Source organism: Podarcis raffonei, chromosome 8, assembly GCF_027172205.1.
Source record: "Podarcis raffonei isolate rPodRaf1 chromosome 8, rPodRaf1.pri, whole genome shotgun sequence".
Classification (NCBI taxonomy): Eukaryota; Metazoa; Chordata; class Lepidosauria; order Squamata; family Lacertidae; genus Podarcis; species Podarcis raffonei.
The window spans coordinates 29,618,124-29,634,159 of NC_070609.1; the positions used below are offsets into that span (position 1 = coordinate 29,618,124).

Sequence of the window (16,036 nt, forward strand, 5' to 3'; positions counted from 1 at the left end):
CTTTTCTCCAAAACGTCTGTGCTGGCTTGGGCCAATGGGAGTCACACCAAAGCATCTGGAGGGCACCAGTTTGGCAAAGGCTGCTGTCAGGTACACCAGTGGCATCTTTCCATTTTGCAGATAGGGACGTGGCAGGGGAGGAAGGCTGAGCAATAGACTGTGGCTTGTCCAATGCCACCTATGGAGTTCATGGCAGACATGAGAGGTGAACTGGGGATTGCCTGATTTGTAACTGTCTCTGAGCCACTATGATACACCACTTCCGGGATATGCCTGGCAAGGAATTTCTGGTGCCCAGAGCCTACACTCCCTTTCCTGAAATTAGTTTTGAGAGAAGCATTCCATTGTAATCAGCAGAATAGGCTGTGGTGTGTGGTTGGTTGTTGTTGTGTTGCGCTGTCCACAATTTCTCTAGTTTGCAGTTGTGTTCACAGGCCCCACAAGGTTGGTGACTCCTGCGGCCCTAAATCTCATATACCGCATCATTTGTGAGTGCCATGCTGCCTGTTTCTAGCTTAAGCCACTTTCCTCTAAAAAATGCACCCAAGCAGAGACCTGATTTTCCCAAATTCCACTGAATCTTATTTATTTAATATCATTTCATAAAATTTATATACTGCTTGATTGCAAAAAAAACCCCTCAACATTGTTTACCAAAAAATGCTTTGAGGGTTTTTTCCCAGCAAGAAGTTTTATACACATTTTACCTTTTCGAGGTAAATATCCCAAGTTTGCATATATACATTATGGTAGTGTATATATGCTTTCTACACCAATATATGCTTTATACCCTGTGTAAAGAATATAACAAATGAAGAAGCATCTTTGGAAAGCGCTGCTGATAACTTATTAAATGTGAACTCTTACATGGTTGTGAAGATGGGAAACAGCACTTAAACATTTGCTAGATTTCATTTATTTTAATTGGCTGCTTTTATAAGCCTCCTGTGCATCAACAGCAACCCAGCACATCTGATTATCAGGTGTGCCAAAACACAGGTGCCATGTGGGAAAGTGCTTATGCCACTTGTTTTGCAGACAGGGAGGTAAAGCTAGTCTCTTCAAGCCCCAGGGACACAGGGAGCTGCCTTATACCAAGGCAGACAAACAATCCATCTAACTCAGTATTGTCCAAACACTCCGGTAAGCAGCTCTCCAGGGTTTCAAACAGGGGCTTCTCCCCATCCTACCTGGAGCTGCCAGGGACTGAACCTGGTATTTCGGCATACAAAGCAGATGTTCCACCACTAGGGCCTGCCCTTCTCTTTCAAGGATCTACACCTCTGGATCTGCTTTCTCTTGTCCATGTGCCTTTACCAACCTAGATAATAAGTTTGCAGTCTCCAGCAAGGTTCAGCAAAGCTGTGTCTCCAGTTCAGAGTGAAGCAGTCCCCAGGGACCATTGATTACTTCTCTGATTTTGTCTGTTGTCAGCCAGAGAAGCCTGTCTGGATTTCATACTGTACTGCCCCCTGTATCCCTCACCAATGACCGGGAAGCCCCTTTGCAGTCCAGCTGTGCTGCTGCAAATGGAGAGCACCTGCTATCTCACAGTGGTAGCCTGAAAATCCTCCCTTCACACCCAGCCTGCAGCAGTCACAAAACGTCCTCACCTTTAGGGCAGAGCAAGAGTATTTACCAAAAGACAGTTTTCACGGGTGCCAAGTTACACTGTTTTAACAGCAGCGGCTTTATTTACAAGCCCAGGAGTTTTTAACTTGACCTTGTCATCATTCTTGGTGTGGAGTAAAAGAATTAATAACGGTAATTCACCTCCATCCTGAGGGGGCAAAGGGATGCAGCGGCCTAAATGTCAGTACCCTTCTCAGGCTTGTGTTTCCTGCTTGTGTGCTTTTGTAACTCTAATAGTAAATTTCCCAAGGTTTGGGTGAATCACCTGAGAAGGTCTGAAGAACATCTGTTTTCATAGCTCACAGATTGTTTGTTGGAGAACTGCACTGCAAAATTTGGGTAAGTGTGAATTATTGAAGGATGCCTATGTTTTGGTTCTCATATTGCTTTGATAAATCCAGCTTTGAATGCAAACAGAATCACCCCCACCCTTACCAACTGGCAGTGGCTGCTCAGGGTTTCAGGAAAGAATGTTTCCTTGCCCTGGAGATTCCAGGGATGAAATCTAGGACCCTCTGCACACAAGTCATGTGATCTACTACTGAGCTACAGCCCTTTCCTGTGAAAATGCTGATTGCTGCACATCTTAAAAGAAAACTATATGAATAACATGTTTTAAAAACAGACTGGGTGTGATATGTCGCCCAGCTGAATGTCTGACACCTTACTTTAGGATGGGAAGACGGTTGCTGCCTGCCAAGTGCCTGAGCCAAGCTCTCTTCTATTCTGGAGAAGTCTTCCTGTGCAATATGGGATGTGGCCCTTGGGTGGGAGACATGGCTGAATAGGCCACTGTGTGATCATAAAACTGATGATTCACTAGCCAAATGGAACAAGGCAGCCACACCTATATTTCAGCCCCTCCTCTAGGGTCTGCCCTAACTTTAGGTAGAGTGAGGCTGATGCCTCAGTCCCTTGTTACAAAAGGGCAGAAATTGGTTTCTTGTTTTATTATTATTGGAATTTATCTCCCAGAGAGAGATACTCATGGGATTTTTCTGCCTCAGGTGGTAAAATAACACATACATAATGCACACTTTGGGGTGCAATTTACTGTTCTGCTTCAGGCAGCAAAATGTCTTGGGCTGTCTGTATCCTCCTGTGTTGATCATTGACTGCTAATCCTGAAAACAGCACGGCACTAACAGAGAACTGGGGCACAGTAGGAATCAAGTGCTCCACATATATATTTAGACCACAACTCCAGTCATCCCTGATGTTTGGCCACACTTGCTGAGGTAGATGGGAACTGACAATAAACTAAATCTGGAGGGCACCATGATTGCTACCCCTGCCATAAATGATGAAGTTAGATATAAATTACCCCATCAAAAACCAAACCAACCAACCAACCCACAGGCTACTGAAGAGGGCAATACAAGAAAATAAAAGAGTGAGGGAGCCTCCCTCCAGCAAGCAAAATACAACTACCCCACCTAAAGTCACTAGCCAAATGAAACAGCATGCCAATTCATTCTCTGGCTGTGTACACATTATCAGCTTAAAGTGCATCTTGGCTGTTCTTCTCAATTTGGATCAAAGCCGGCTTGGGAGAAAATGCATCAAAATGCAGTGTTTCCTAAGAAACTGCGGGATATACATGGATTGTGCTAACATCATGTGTACGCTGCTTTCCAAACCAGAAGTGGAAGTGCACTGGATGCAGACTATATTGGAGTGTGTACGCATCCTCCGTCTTCCTAGAATCATAGAGTTGGAAGAGACCACAAGGGCCATCGAGTCCAACCCCCTGCAAGCAGGAAACACCATCAGAGCACTCCTGACATATGGTTGTCAAGCCTCTGCTTAAAGACCTCCAAAGAAGGAGACTCCACCACACTCCTTGGCAGCAAATTCCACTGTCGAACAGCTCTTACTGTCAGGAAGTTCTTCCTAATGTTTAGGTGGAATCTTCTTTCTTGTAGTTTGGATCCATTGCTCCGTGTCCGCTTCTCTGGAGCAGCAGAAAACAACCTTTCTCCCTCCTCTATGTGACATCCTTTTATATATTTGAACATGGCTATCATATCACCCCTTAACCTCCTCTTCTCCAAGCTAAACATGCCCAGCTCCCTTAGCCATTCCTCATAAGGCATCGTTTCCAGGCCTTTGACCATTTTGGTTGCCCTCCTCTGGACACGTTCCAGTTTGTCAGTGTCCTTCTTGAACTGTGGTGCCCAGAACTGGACACAGTACTCCAGGTGAGGTCTGACCAGAGCAGAATACAGTGGCACTATTACTTCCCTTGATCTAGATGCTATACTCCTATTGATGCAGCCCAGAATTGCATTGGCTTTTTTAGCTGCCGTGTCACACTGTTGGTTCATGTCAAGTTTGTGGTCAACCAAGACTCCTAGATCCTTTTCACATGTACTGCTCTCAAGCCAGGTGTCACCCATCTTGTATTTGTGCCTCTTATTTTTTTTGCCCAAGTGCAATACTTTACATTTCTCCCTGTTAAAATTCATCTTGTTTGTTTTGGCCCAGTTCTCTAATCTGTCAAGGTCGTTTTGAAGTGTGTTCCTGTCCTCTGGGGTGTTAGCCACCCCTCCCAGTTTGGTGTCATCTGCAAATTTGATCAGGATGCCCTTGAGTCCATCATCCAAGTCATTGATAAAGATGTTGAATAAGACCGGGCCCAAGACAGAACCCTGTGGCACCCCACTAGTCACTCTTCTCCAGGATGAAGAGGAACCATTGATGAGCACCCTTTGGGTTCGGTCAGTCAGTCAGTCAGTCACAAATCCACTGAGTGGTAGCATAGTCAAGACCGCATTTTACCAGCTTCTTTACAAGAATATCATGGGGCACCTTGTCAAATGCCTTGCTGAAATCAAGGTAGGCTACATCCACTGCGTTCCCTTCATCTACCAGGCTTTTAATTCTGTCAAAAAACGAGATCAGGTCCGTCTGACATGACTTATTTTTCAGAAATCCATGCTGACTATTGGTGATCACAGCATTCCTTTCTAGGTGCTCACAGACTGTTTGCTTAATGATCTGCTCCAGAATCTTCCCTGGTATTGATGTCAGACTGACTGGGCGGTAATTATTTGGGTCCTCTCTTTTCCCCTTTTTGAAAATAGGGACAACATTTGCCCTCTTCCAGTCTGCCGGGACTTCGCCTGTTCTCCAGGAATTCTCAAAGATGACTGCCAGTGGTTCTGAGATCACATCTGCCAGTTGTTGTAATACTCTTGGATGCAGTTCATCTGGCCCTGGAGACTTGAATACATCTAAACTAGCCAAGTATTCCTGTACTATCTCCTTAGTTATTCTGGGCTGTGTTTCCTCTGCTGAATCATTTGCTCCAAATTCTTCAGGTCGGGCATTGTTTTCTTTATCGGAGAAGACTGAGGCAAAGAAGGCATTGAGGAGTTCAGCCCTTTCTGTGTCCCCTGTTTGCATTTCACCATCTTCTCCTCTGAGTGACCCCACTGTTTCTTTGTTCTTCCTTTTGCTACGAACACACCCATAAAAGCCTTTTTTGTTGCTTTTAAACTCTCTAGCAAGCCTGAGTTCATTCTGTGCTTTAGCTTTTCTGACTTTGTGTCTACACGTGCTGGCTATTTGTTTGAATTCCTCTTTGGTGGTTTCCCCCCTTTTCCATTTTTTTGTACACATCCTTTTTTAATCTTAACTCAGTTAAAAGTTCTTTAGATAGTCACCCTGGCTTCTTTAGGCACCTTCCATGTTTCCGTCTCATTGGTATTGCCTGAAGTTGCGCTTTTACTATCTCCCTCTTAACAAACTCCCAGCCATCATGAACTCCCTTTCCTTTTAGTATTACTGTCAATGGGATCTCACCCAGCACTTCCCTAAGTTTTATGAAGTTGGCTTTCTTAAAGTCAAGAAATTGAGTCCTAGTATGCTTGGCTGCTCCTTTCCGCTGTATAGTAAACTTCAGAAGAGCATGATCACTCGCGCCTAATGATCCTTCCACTTCTACCCCACTAACCAGGTCATCAACATTGGTTAGGACCAGATCTAAAATGGCTGTTCCTCTTGTTGCTTCTCCCACTTTCTGGACAATGAAGTTGTCTGCAAGGCTAGTGAGGAATCTGTTTGACCTTATGCTCTTGGCTGAGTTTGACATCCAACAAATATCCGGGTAATTGAAGTCCCCCATTACTACTATCTCCCTTCCTTTTGCATGCTTGGCCATCTGTTCCAGGAAGGCATCATCTATGTCCTCCGTTTGGCTTGGGGATCTATAGTAAACTCCCACAATGAGGTCACTGTTATTCTTCTCTCCCTTAATTTTGACCCAAATGCTCTCACTTTGGCTTTGAGGTTCTAAATCTTGGATCTCTTCACAGGTATACACATCCCTGACATATAACACCACTCCTCCTCCTTTCTTGTCTGGTCTGTTTCTCTGAAATAGATTGTATCCCTCCATTATTATATTCCAATCGTGGGACTTATCCCACCGGGTTTCAGTGATGCCTATTATGTCATATTTAGTTTGCTGTACCAAGAGCTCAAGCTCATCTTGTTTATTTCCCATGCTTTGCGCATTAGTGTACAGACATTGAAGTCCATTAATCATTCCCCCATGTCTCTTATTTAAGGATTTTTTCCTCCCACCACTAGGTCTGCGTGCTGTTTGCTCCATTTGGTCTATGACATTTGGATGATCATCTTCATCAATTGATAGACTCCTACCTTCAGGAACACTGTCTCCCTCCCCCACATTAGTCAGTTTAAAGCCCTCCTGATGAGGTTTCTGAGATTTTTGGCAAAAACATTCCTCCCAACCGTTGTGAGGTGCAGCCCATCGCTTGCCAGAAGTCCATCTTTAAGAAACTGCAGTCCGTGATCTAAGAATCCAAACCGTTCCTGTTTACACCATTTGCGAAGCCAGTTGTTCACTTCCACTATTTTTCCCTCTCTCCCTGGGCCACGTCGTTCAACTGGGAGGACAGATGAGATGACAATTTGTGCATTTAATTGCTTCAATTTAATTTGTGCATTTAATTGCTTCCTGAAGGGGACGTTGTTATGGCACATCCATTCCACTCAACATCCTGCCTTTAGCCGTGGCTGTCTCTAGCAGGTACCCCAGAGGGAAGGAAAAACCCAAAAACTCAGGCTACTGCAGCAAGAAACAATGTCCTGCCAGCCTGGGCCCCAGTTTCCTCTCCTCTCTGGGTGGCCTGCCTTGATTGCCTGCCTTTCCTCAGCTGAAAAGCACACCAGGCTTCCTGTCCAATGGTCTCGCTCTCCAAACCAACACCTGCATGAACACGATGGCAAGCCAATCAAAGGAAGCACTCAAACAGAGACATATTCCTAGGCTCCCCCGCCAATGCAAACCCACTTGAGCCAGCAGAAGTGCAAAGGCTCCTGGGAGTCATATTCCACCTCTAGGCAAAACAAAAGGTGAATTGTTTTACTGGGCACCATATATTCTATAGCGTATCTCCTTTGCTGGCCCACACCAGTGTTTCAGACCTGCATGCTGCCCTGCCACAGTTATTTTGCAGTTTGAGGCAAAATACACAGGAGTCCCTTTTGTAGCTCATTCACTGAAGCAAGGCTGGAGTGCGGGGGAGGTCAGAACAGGGGAGCAAATTAAAATATTCTTCCCAGCTACATTGCAGAAATTGGAACCCACTTACTCAGCTAGCTTCTGATTATAAGAAGGGGGGAAATAATAAAAAAGATAATTACATCTCCTGTCACAGAAAACGCCTACATCACACCCTGGTCCCATAATACAGCACCTACACTCTCAACAACAATAGACTCAAAGGTGGTGTCTTGTCCAGAACACATGGGGGGCGGGGGCGGGTCTAAACCCATGCCTTCCCAGTCCAGCACTCCAGCTACTGCACTCTCCAGTCACCTTTGTCTATTAGCAGGGTTGTGATGCCATTGCCATGTAACCACAGTAAATACTAAGGGAACTGATCTGAGAACCCAAGCTTTTCAGGGAAAGCAATAAGGTTCAGCATGTCCTGAGATCTGACAAGCCTCAGGCTGAATAATGTGTGTGTGCGCACACATGCCTAGCAACAGCCACAACTGTTGTTCCATCATCTGGAGGGAGCAGAGCTAACCTCTATGTGCACAGCAGAACTGTGAACTAATATCTGTTTTATATCAGCTTTTTTATTTTTAGGTATCTGTATGCTGCTTTTCTGGGGAAATCCCATCCAAATAACCTTTCAACAATAAAAAGTACATGCAAAAAACAATCAGTATCACTAATACCAAGGAAAAAGACTGATCACACACACACACACACACACACACACACACAGGTACTGTATATGTATTTACATATAAAGAAAGCATAAAAATAAATTTAAAGCAATAAAAACAGACTCGCCATTCCAGTAATACAATGATATACCAACTTACTTTCAGTGAGTGAAACATAAACCACACAGGGGAAGGGTCAATCAATGCAAATCAGACTTTAAGGCTTTACAAAAAGGCAGAAGCCAACCCCAGCTCTACTGGGCAGCTCTGTATGTGTTGAGCCACCACAGAAAAGGCTTGCTCCCTTGTGGTTCCCTCAAGCTGACTGGTCGGTAGTTTCCTGAATCTACTTTTTGCCCCATCTTCAAAAAGATGGGGGAGACCCAGGAAACTCCCAAATGATTAGCTTGACACTGATACCAAGAAAGGTCCTAGAATAGATTGATATGTGAGCACATAGGAAAAAAGGATGCTGTCATCAGCGGCGGAGCATATGCCTGCGCTGCCCAGGGTGGGCGCGCTCCCAAAGGGGGCAGGGCATGGAGGGTGCCCTCCCAGGCACGGGATAGCCGCTTAGATGACACAGTGGCATGTGCACCCTATAGCTGGGGGCGGAGCAAGCCGCCGATGGTGGACATTCAGCACACCACATGCCCGCGACTCCCAAGCCTCCCCCAGCTGCCCAAACAGCTGCTGGCAAAGCGGCGCAGTTCCCCCTTTCCCCTGACAGCTTCAGGTAGGCTTGGGAGTAGCAGGCGGGCGGGCAGGCGGTGCGCCAAATGTCACCCCCCTCAGCGAAGACACCTGGGGCAGTCCGCCCCTACCACACACCCCTTCCTCCGCCACTGGTTACTAAGACCCAGTATGGGTTTCTCAAAAACAAGTCATTCCAGATGAACCTCCTGTGTGTTTTTGATACAGTTACAAGCTTTGTGGATCAGGGGGGTGCTGTGGACATAGTGGATCTTGATTTCAGTAAGGCTTTTGACAATGTTCCCCATGATATTCTTGCAAAAAAGCTAGTAAATTGTGGTCTGGACAAGGTAATGGCTAGGTAGATTTGTAGCTGGTTGACTGAACCTAAAGAGCGCTCACTAATGGTTCCTCATTATCCTGGAAAAAAGTGACAAGTGGGGTGCCACAGAATTCTATCCTGGGCCCACTGTTGTTCAACAACTTTATAAATGAAAGGGATAAAGGAATGGAGGGGTTGCTCATCAAATTTGCAGATGATACCACACTGGGAGGGGTAGCTAATGCCACAGAAGACTGAATCAGGAATCAAGATGATCTTACAAGTTTGGCCCATACTGGGCCAAAACTAATAAAATGAATTTCCACAGAGACAAATGTACCAGCTGCACAAATATAAGATGGGGGACACCTGGCTTTCCTGTAGTACATGTGAAAAGGATCTAGGGGTCTTAGTAGACCACAAGCTTCATGTGAGTCAACAGTGTGATGCAGCAGCAGCAAGAAAAGCAAATGCTATTCTAGGCTGCATCAACAGAAGTATAGTGTCCCAATCAAGGGAAGCAATAGTACCACTTGCTTCTGCAGCCATTCTGTGGCCTAACTACCACCATCACAAATGCAGACCACACACTGCAGCCTTATGGCCTCCAGGCAACCTCTGCTAGTCAACAGACCCAGTGCCACACACTTTTAGGTACCACTGTGAGACAACCAAAATGGCACAATCTCTTCATCACCTAGCAACCAGCACTAGGAGACACAGCATGATGGCCTCCTTTCTCCTAGCAACTACCACTTAGAACTTAAACATCTTCTCCGTTAACTATGGTTTCTACTTGTAGGAGAAAAGGGCAGGGATGGAATCACCATAATTACTGTGGGGTCTAGGCAGAGGAGGTGTGAAGCTAACATTAAACATGGAAAGATGAAGGCAACAATTAAAAAAAATAAATCAGTTATATGCCAACCTATAGCCAAGTTCTCAGGGCTACTGGCAAGAAGAATACAGTGGTACCTCGGGTTACAGACACTTCAGGTTACAGACTCCGCTAACCCAGAAATAGTACCTCGGGTTAAGAACTTTGCTTCAGGATGAGAACAGAAATCGTGCTGCAGCGGCAGCAGGAGGCCCTATTAGCTAAAGTGGTGCTTCAGGTTAAGAACAGTTTCAGGTTAAGAAAGGACCTCTGGAACGAATTAAGTAGTTAACCCGAGGTAGCACTGTACCACTGTAAAAGTAATCTGAACATTTTAAGTAGGAACAAACAGTAAGAGGCCTGGGCCTGGGAGTTGTTGTTCCTTCAAGATAAAGCTCTACAACCCCCCCCCCCCACTTCTGCCTCCTCCGGAATCTGTGCACCTGAAGGCTACTTACCTATGTACTGCCCTTTGCCTTCCCGAAATGGAGGGCCGAGAGGTCCTTTCACCACAGGCTGCATGTATTTGATCTGCCCATAACCACCTCCAGCTCCCCCTCCAGTCACCGTGGAGATGCCAACCACCAGCAACAGCCACAGGGTTACTTCATGGAGCATCGTGGCTTTGTTGGTAGTCTCTCTGCAAACAAAATGTGACAGCAAAATCACCTTTTGAGAAGATCTCTAAGCTGTTCCTTGGGTATTTTTAGCAAAAACAAAGCGGGTGTATGTGTGTGAGAGAGAGATTTTGCTAGAGCAGGGATGGGGAACCTCAGGCCCTGGGACCAACTACGGCCCACTGGGCCAAACACCCTCCCAAGCCACTAGCCCTGCTGTGCACCCTCCCTGAGTGTTTTTGCCTGGCTGGAATGTGCCCTTGAGATCTGATATGCTTCTTGCTAACCTTGATGGAAGAGAGAAAGGTGTCTGCATGAAATCCTGTGTAGAAGAGGTCAGCTCAATGTCCAAAAGTCCACATTTCTTTCTCTGCCCACTTTTGGTTCTGGCCCTCCCTGTGGCTCTCTGGCTCAAAAAGGTTCCCTGCCTCTGAGCAAAATTCCCTAGTGTTTTCCCTCTGCTACCTTCTCCTGAATTTCCCACTCCCCCAACACCCCAGTTCTCCTCCTTTGTAGCCACTGGTTCTTGATGCTGCCAAATTATTTTGCTGAGGCCTTTCTATCCATGGTCCTCCACGCAGAAGACCCTGTATCTGTTGTTGCCTCTCCTAGAATGTGCCCTTCACATTGCTGACAAGAACACCCCATCTGCTGTGCAGACAGATGGAGGCAAGATACAGAAGGGCAACTGCATTTCTGTATCATTTTGAGAAGAAGTGGGAATTTCAGCTAGCATGATGTGGTACCTGCCAACCCCCTGTTTAATACATCTGTTGAACATGGACAGACTGGCCCCTCCCTAATTCTCCTTTGTATGAGGCCACCCCCAAGAAACAGTGTGGGCATACAAAGTGGGGATACATCATGAATGCATAGCTGACTCTGGAGGGCTTGGGGAAGAATCCATGCAACCACGTCTTTTAGATCAGGCCACTTGTTCCAAAAACAGCTGAAGCACATATTTATTCATTCAAAAACATTCCTAGGTTGCTTTTCAGTAGAACAAACCACAACTCACAGGCTGAGCACACACCGTACATTTAAATCAAAGAATCCTGGGAACTGTAGTTTGCTAGAGGTGCTGGGAATTCTAGTTCTCTACAGTTCCCAAGATTCTCTGGGGCGAGAAATGTGCTTTAAATGTATGGTGTGTACACAGCTAAAGTTTTTTTTAGCTGTGTTTTACAAAACAGCAATATAAGAGCACTGTTGTAAAGCACCCACAGGGCTGCATAACTAACAAAAACAAAAACCTGACATTGGGTACAAACAAACCACCGTGGATGCCCATCCTATTTTTATTTTATTTGTTTATTTATTAGATTTCTATACATTTATTTATTAGATTTCTAAACTACCCTTCATTGAAAGATCTCAGAGCAGTTCACAAGACAATATCACACGGCCCTCTTCAATCCATAAGGTAGGGACCCCTGCAGAGAATGCCTGCCACTCTCTTTCCACCAGATGCTTCTCTGAAGGCTGTTGTACGATCAGCATGGCATTCTCTGATTATTTTAAATGAACTCACAGATCTATTTCAGGTATTTTGGTCCCAAGTGCAGTGCTTTACAACCTCGATTCCTCCATTTGTTCCTGAAATACAACTCTCATCACTCCTGACCTTGAGCTTAGCTGGCAGGGGATGACAGGAGTTGTGGTCCAACAACATCTGCGGACCCAGGGTTCAAGATTACTGGTGCAGGGCTTTATCTGCTATCAAGGACTTCTTACAACTGGCTTGGTAGCAAACTGGCAGTCTGCGCAGCCACTGCAGCAGAGGAGCTATATGTGCATGGCTAGATACCCTGCTCAGCATTGTAGCCGCTGGGTTCGACCCCAGCTGCAACTTCCAAACCAGCCTTAAGGGTAGCCCCACACAGAGTGCATTACAGCAGTTCAATTTTGAGGTTACCAAGACATGGGTGAGAGCAACTAAGCTATCCCTTCGTATTTCCAGGAACAGGTCTAGCTGTTATGCCGGCCACAGCAAATATGCCTCTGAAGTAAATGACACCCACTCTAGAACGCTCCTTACAGATTCATCCATCACCACCACCTACCCTTTAATGAGATCATAATGAAGCAACAGTGGGGTGGAGGGGATGACCAAGCTGAGGATTATTATCACGTCTTTCGACTGAGCAGGATTTCCTCCAGCAAAAAATGTGTGCGCTTGGGAATTGGCTCTTGAGAGCGTCTCTGATTCCAAAGCCAAGGCCTCACTGTGCTGCCTTTGAAACCCTCTGGCTTGAAGAGGGGGTGTGAAGAAACCCTGTTGTGTTTGGCGACTTGAAAAATGACTATGTCAGAGACACAATTCCCTCACTTGGAGTATCGCCAGAGCTAGTAACTCTCCGCTGTGGTGCTTCTTAAAACGTCAACAGGAGTTTGTTTGGTCAAGTACTTATGAGTAACCTTGACTGCTTATGATGCTCAGTAATGCCAGACGCTTGCTAAAGTGCCCACTTGTGTAAAATTAAAGGGCCTTCTATAAATACTGCCTTCCACTCTTGCGACATTTTCCGAGGCACAGGCTTCAAATGAGGCCTGTATGAAGCAAAGGACAGTTTATTTTCTGACAGGTTTAATGACACAGAACACCAAAAGTGCTGTTGACTAATTGAACCACAATCGCCATTAATAAAAATTAAAGACCTCGGCCTTTTCCTGCCTCCGAAGGAATGAAGAGAGCTACTCCTCGCCTGGATTTGATTGGAATTTCCTGAGCTGAAACGGGAGCGGGGGGAGGGGAAAAAATACACCATGAAGAAAGAGGAAGAAGAGTTTTAACAGCGGGTAGCGATGGAGATTGGTCCCCACATGGAAGTGATTTGAATGCTATGTGGGCTTGGCGGGAACCTGAAAGATCTTTAGTAGCAATGTCATTCCTCGTCTAACCCAAATGATGTATATTAAGTCTCCTTTTATTACTTTTACCTTTGAGAAGAGGGCTCCTGCCCTCACCCGGCCAAAAGGTGGCTAGGGCTGCAGCTGACGTTCCAATGATCTGAGGGAAAGAGTTTGTGTTGGCTGCTTCCTTCCATGTCTCCCAAGGTTTCTGCACAAACTGCCCCCTTGTCACCAGCAGAGGAAATGGCTCCTCGCTCAGAGAGGAAGCTGGTGGAGGGCAAGAATTAATGCAAGCTACATGGGACCCCAGGAGGAATAAGACCTATTACCTTTCCTTTAAAGGAAAAAAAAACAAACCCCAGCAACTTTTGAGGCTCCACGTGAGACTAATTTTCCAGTGAAATCGGTGTAGAGTGGTGTCAAAACATTTTTCAAAAAGGGCCAAATTTGATGAAGTGAAGGGCTGTGAGGGCCGACCAATGGGCCAACCATTGGTTGTTGACCTCTTTTTAGGGTTGAAGTTGTTGAGGGGTTTTTTAGGATTTTACCCCAGGAAACAAACTGCCACAGGGGCCGAATCAAACCGGCTGGTGGGCCGGATTGGAGCCCTCCAGCTCTTTTGGACTACTACATCTCCTATCACTCCTATCAGCTCCGACCAGCACAGAAAGCTGCCCTAGAGCAAGCTCATTGTGGAAGGACATGAGTGGGGAAAGAACTGCTAAGCTGATCTTCTAGGGAGAAGAGAGGATACAATGGACTATCCTGGAAAAGAACATGGCTAGCAGGCTAAAACCCTGAACAGGAGCATTCCTAAATTTGGTATTTTTTACAAATCTTCAAGTCTCTGTGTGACTGTCTGATACCTGACTTGTGAAGAAAGCTTTCCTGGGAACTGAATCATAACCACCTAAGAAAGAAAGTTAGTAAGGGTGGCTTCCAATCCAAACTTTATTCAATATTCACCTGATCATTAGATTACTATCAAACATATTTCTCTCTAGTGATGCCTCCTTCTTACTCAGCATAGATGAGATATTGGATATGTACTATCAACAATCAGAAATCCATGGCAGCTGAGCATACTCAGCCCTCTTCACTGGGTTGTTTATTGAATCCCCCCCCAAACTGAGTATTTTTTTGGGAGGTACTTCTGCTGCACACTTAGCTACTTACATTTTGGGGGAGTGGGAACAGAGATGATGATGGAGAAATGCTGCTATTAAATGCAATCCAAAGTACGATGTTCAAAGGGTGAATCTAACAACAGGAAACTATATTTTTCACTGTCCCCCCTTTAAATCTTGCCCTTACCAAAACAATAAGGACCTTGCTACTGCAGATGACTCTGAGATTTTGTCTGTATAGCTGTTTCTCCCTCTCCTCTTTCAAGGTTTTCTTCATACCAATCCCTCAAGCCACAGAACAGGCAGAATTCCAAACCAAGTAGGCTTTAAATGAAAGGTAAATATACGCCAAGGCCTTTACTATTCATTATAATTTTCCTTGTTTGTTTGTTTTACCCTTCAACAGTGTGGAGCTGAATGGGATTCAAACAACAACAGAGCACAGGAAGCTGCCTTAGACTAGCTCAAACTATTCACCCCTTTGACTGGCAGTGGCTCTTCAGGCTCTCAGGTAGAGATCTTTGTCCATTCGCTGCTATCTGATCTTTTAAACCAGAGGTGCCAAGGATTGAATTTAGGACCTTCTGCATGTGGAAGGCCAGCACAAGCAGCAACTCAACAGAGAGCATTTATCACAACCCAATTGGAAGCCAGTAGTCAAGAACAATGAATACATAGCCATGAGTTTTCTTGTTATGCATATAAGATGGCTTGCTGAAAGCAGGTCCATAAGGTTTACTCTAGTCAGGTGCACATCAACAGCTAGACCCAGGGATTCTGCCTAACAGGGTCTCCATTTACTCATGAGCACTAATAGGCTGGAGATGGACAACAGCATATTCAGTGCTGCATCACTGCCCCTGCCATTTGTATTTTGACCAACAGTCCCCCTGGTTTAATCAACTGGGCGTGCAGACAATATTCAGCTAGATGGACTAACGAAACCAAGTCTTATGAGGAACACTTGAGTGTTGGGTATGTTTAGCCTGGGTAAGAGGAGACTGAGAGGAGATAAGGGCTGTCACATAGAAAATGGAGCAAGCTTGTTCTCTCCTGCTCTGGAGGGTAGGACCTGAACTAATAGATTCAAGTTATGAGAAATGAGGTTTCAATTGAACACCAGGAAGAATTTTCTGATGGTAAGAGCTGTTCAACCTTGGGAGGTGGTGGACTCTTCTTCATTGAATAAGTTTAAGCAGAGGTTGGGTGGCCTCCTGTCAAGGATGCTTTAGTTGAGATTCCTGCATTGCAGGGGGTTAGACTAGAAGACCCTCAGGACTCCTTCCAACTCTACAATTCTCTGCTTCTGTTATTCTATCCAGCAATGATCTGGACAGGGTCAGAGGCTGCAGAGGCAACAGATGGGCAGGGCAAGTCTGGGACAGGGCAGAGAGCTAACTGTGCAGGATAGGGGGACACTGCACCTGAGGTAGCTGGACATTAACTCCCTAAGGAATCTTTCAGACCACCAGGACCCACAGTGCCAGAGCCTGGACCCTGATGGAACCTTCCCCTGAGACTGAAGAACCAGATGCCTCTCACTGCATAGTACCAGCCAGCCAGCTAGCCAGCATCAGGAGGGATGCTATGGAATGAAGGAGGAGGGCCCATCTTTAGGCCAGACCGCTGGTCATTGGAGGCTCTGAAGTGCTCTCAAGGGTGTGCAGCCTAGAAGAGGTAATCTGGAGACAGAGACCTAAAAGGC

The 16,036-nt window shown here is 45.7% G+C and overlaps 1 protein-coding gene across 4 annotated transcripts in view; it reads right to left on the minus strand.

Annotated features, from left to right (window-relative positions):
* The window catches only part of COL8A2 (collagen type VIII alpha 2 chain), a 142,812-nt gene that overhangs the window by 9,010 nt on the left and 117,766 nt on the right, over positions 1-16,036 (minus strand). For 2 of the 4 annotated variants that reach the window (XM_053398867.1, XM_053398864.1), the window contains exon 2: positions 10,193-10,374. The exons of 1 other annotated variant lie outside the window; for it this stretch is intronic. In XM_053398867.1, the coding sequence (XP_053254842.1) occupies positions 10,193-10,352 (160 nt within the window). In that variant the 5' untranslated portion in view covers positions 10,353-10,374. Of the gene's footprint in view, positions 1-10,192; positions 10,375-13,291; positions 13,551-16,036 lie in introns of those variants that run through there. One more of the 4 variants, XM_053398865.1, reaches the window with a different exon arrangement.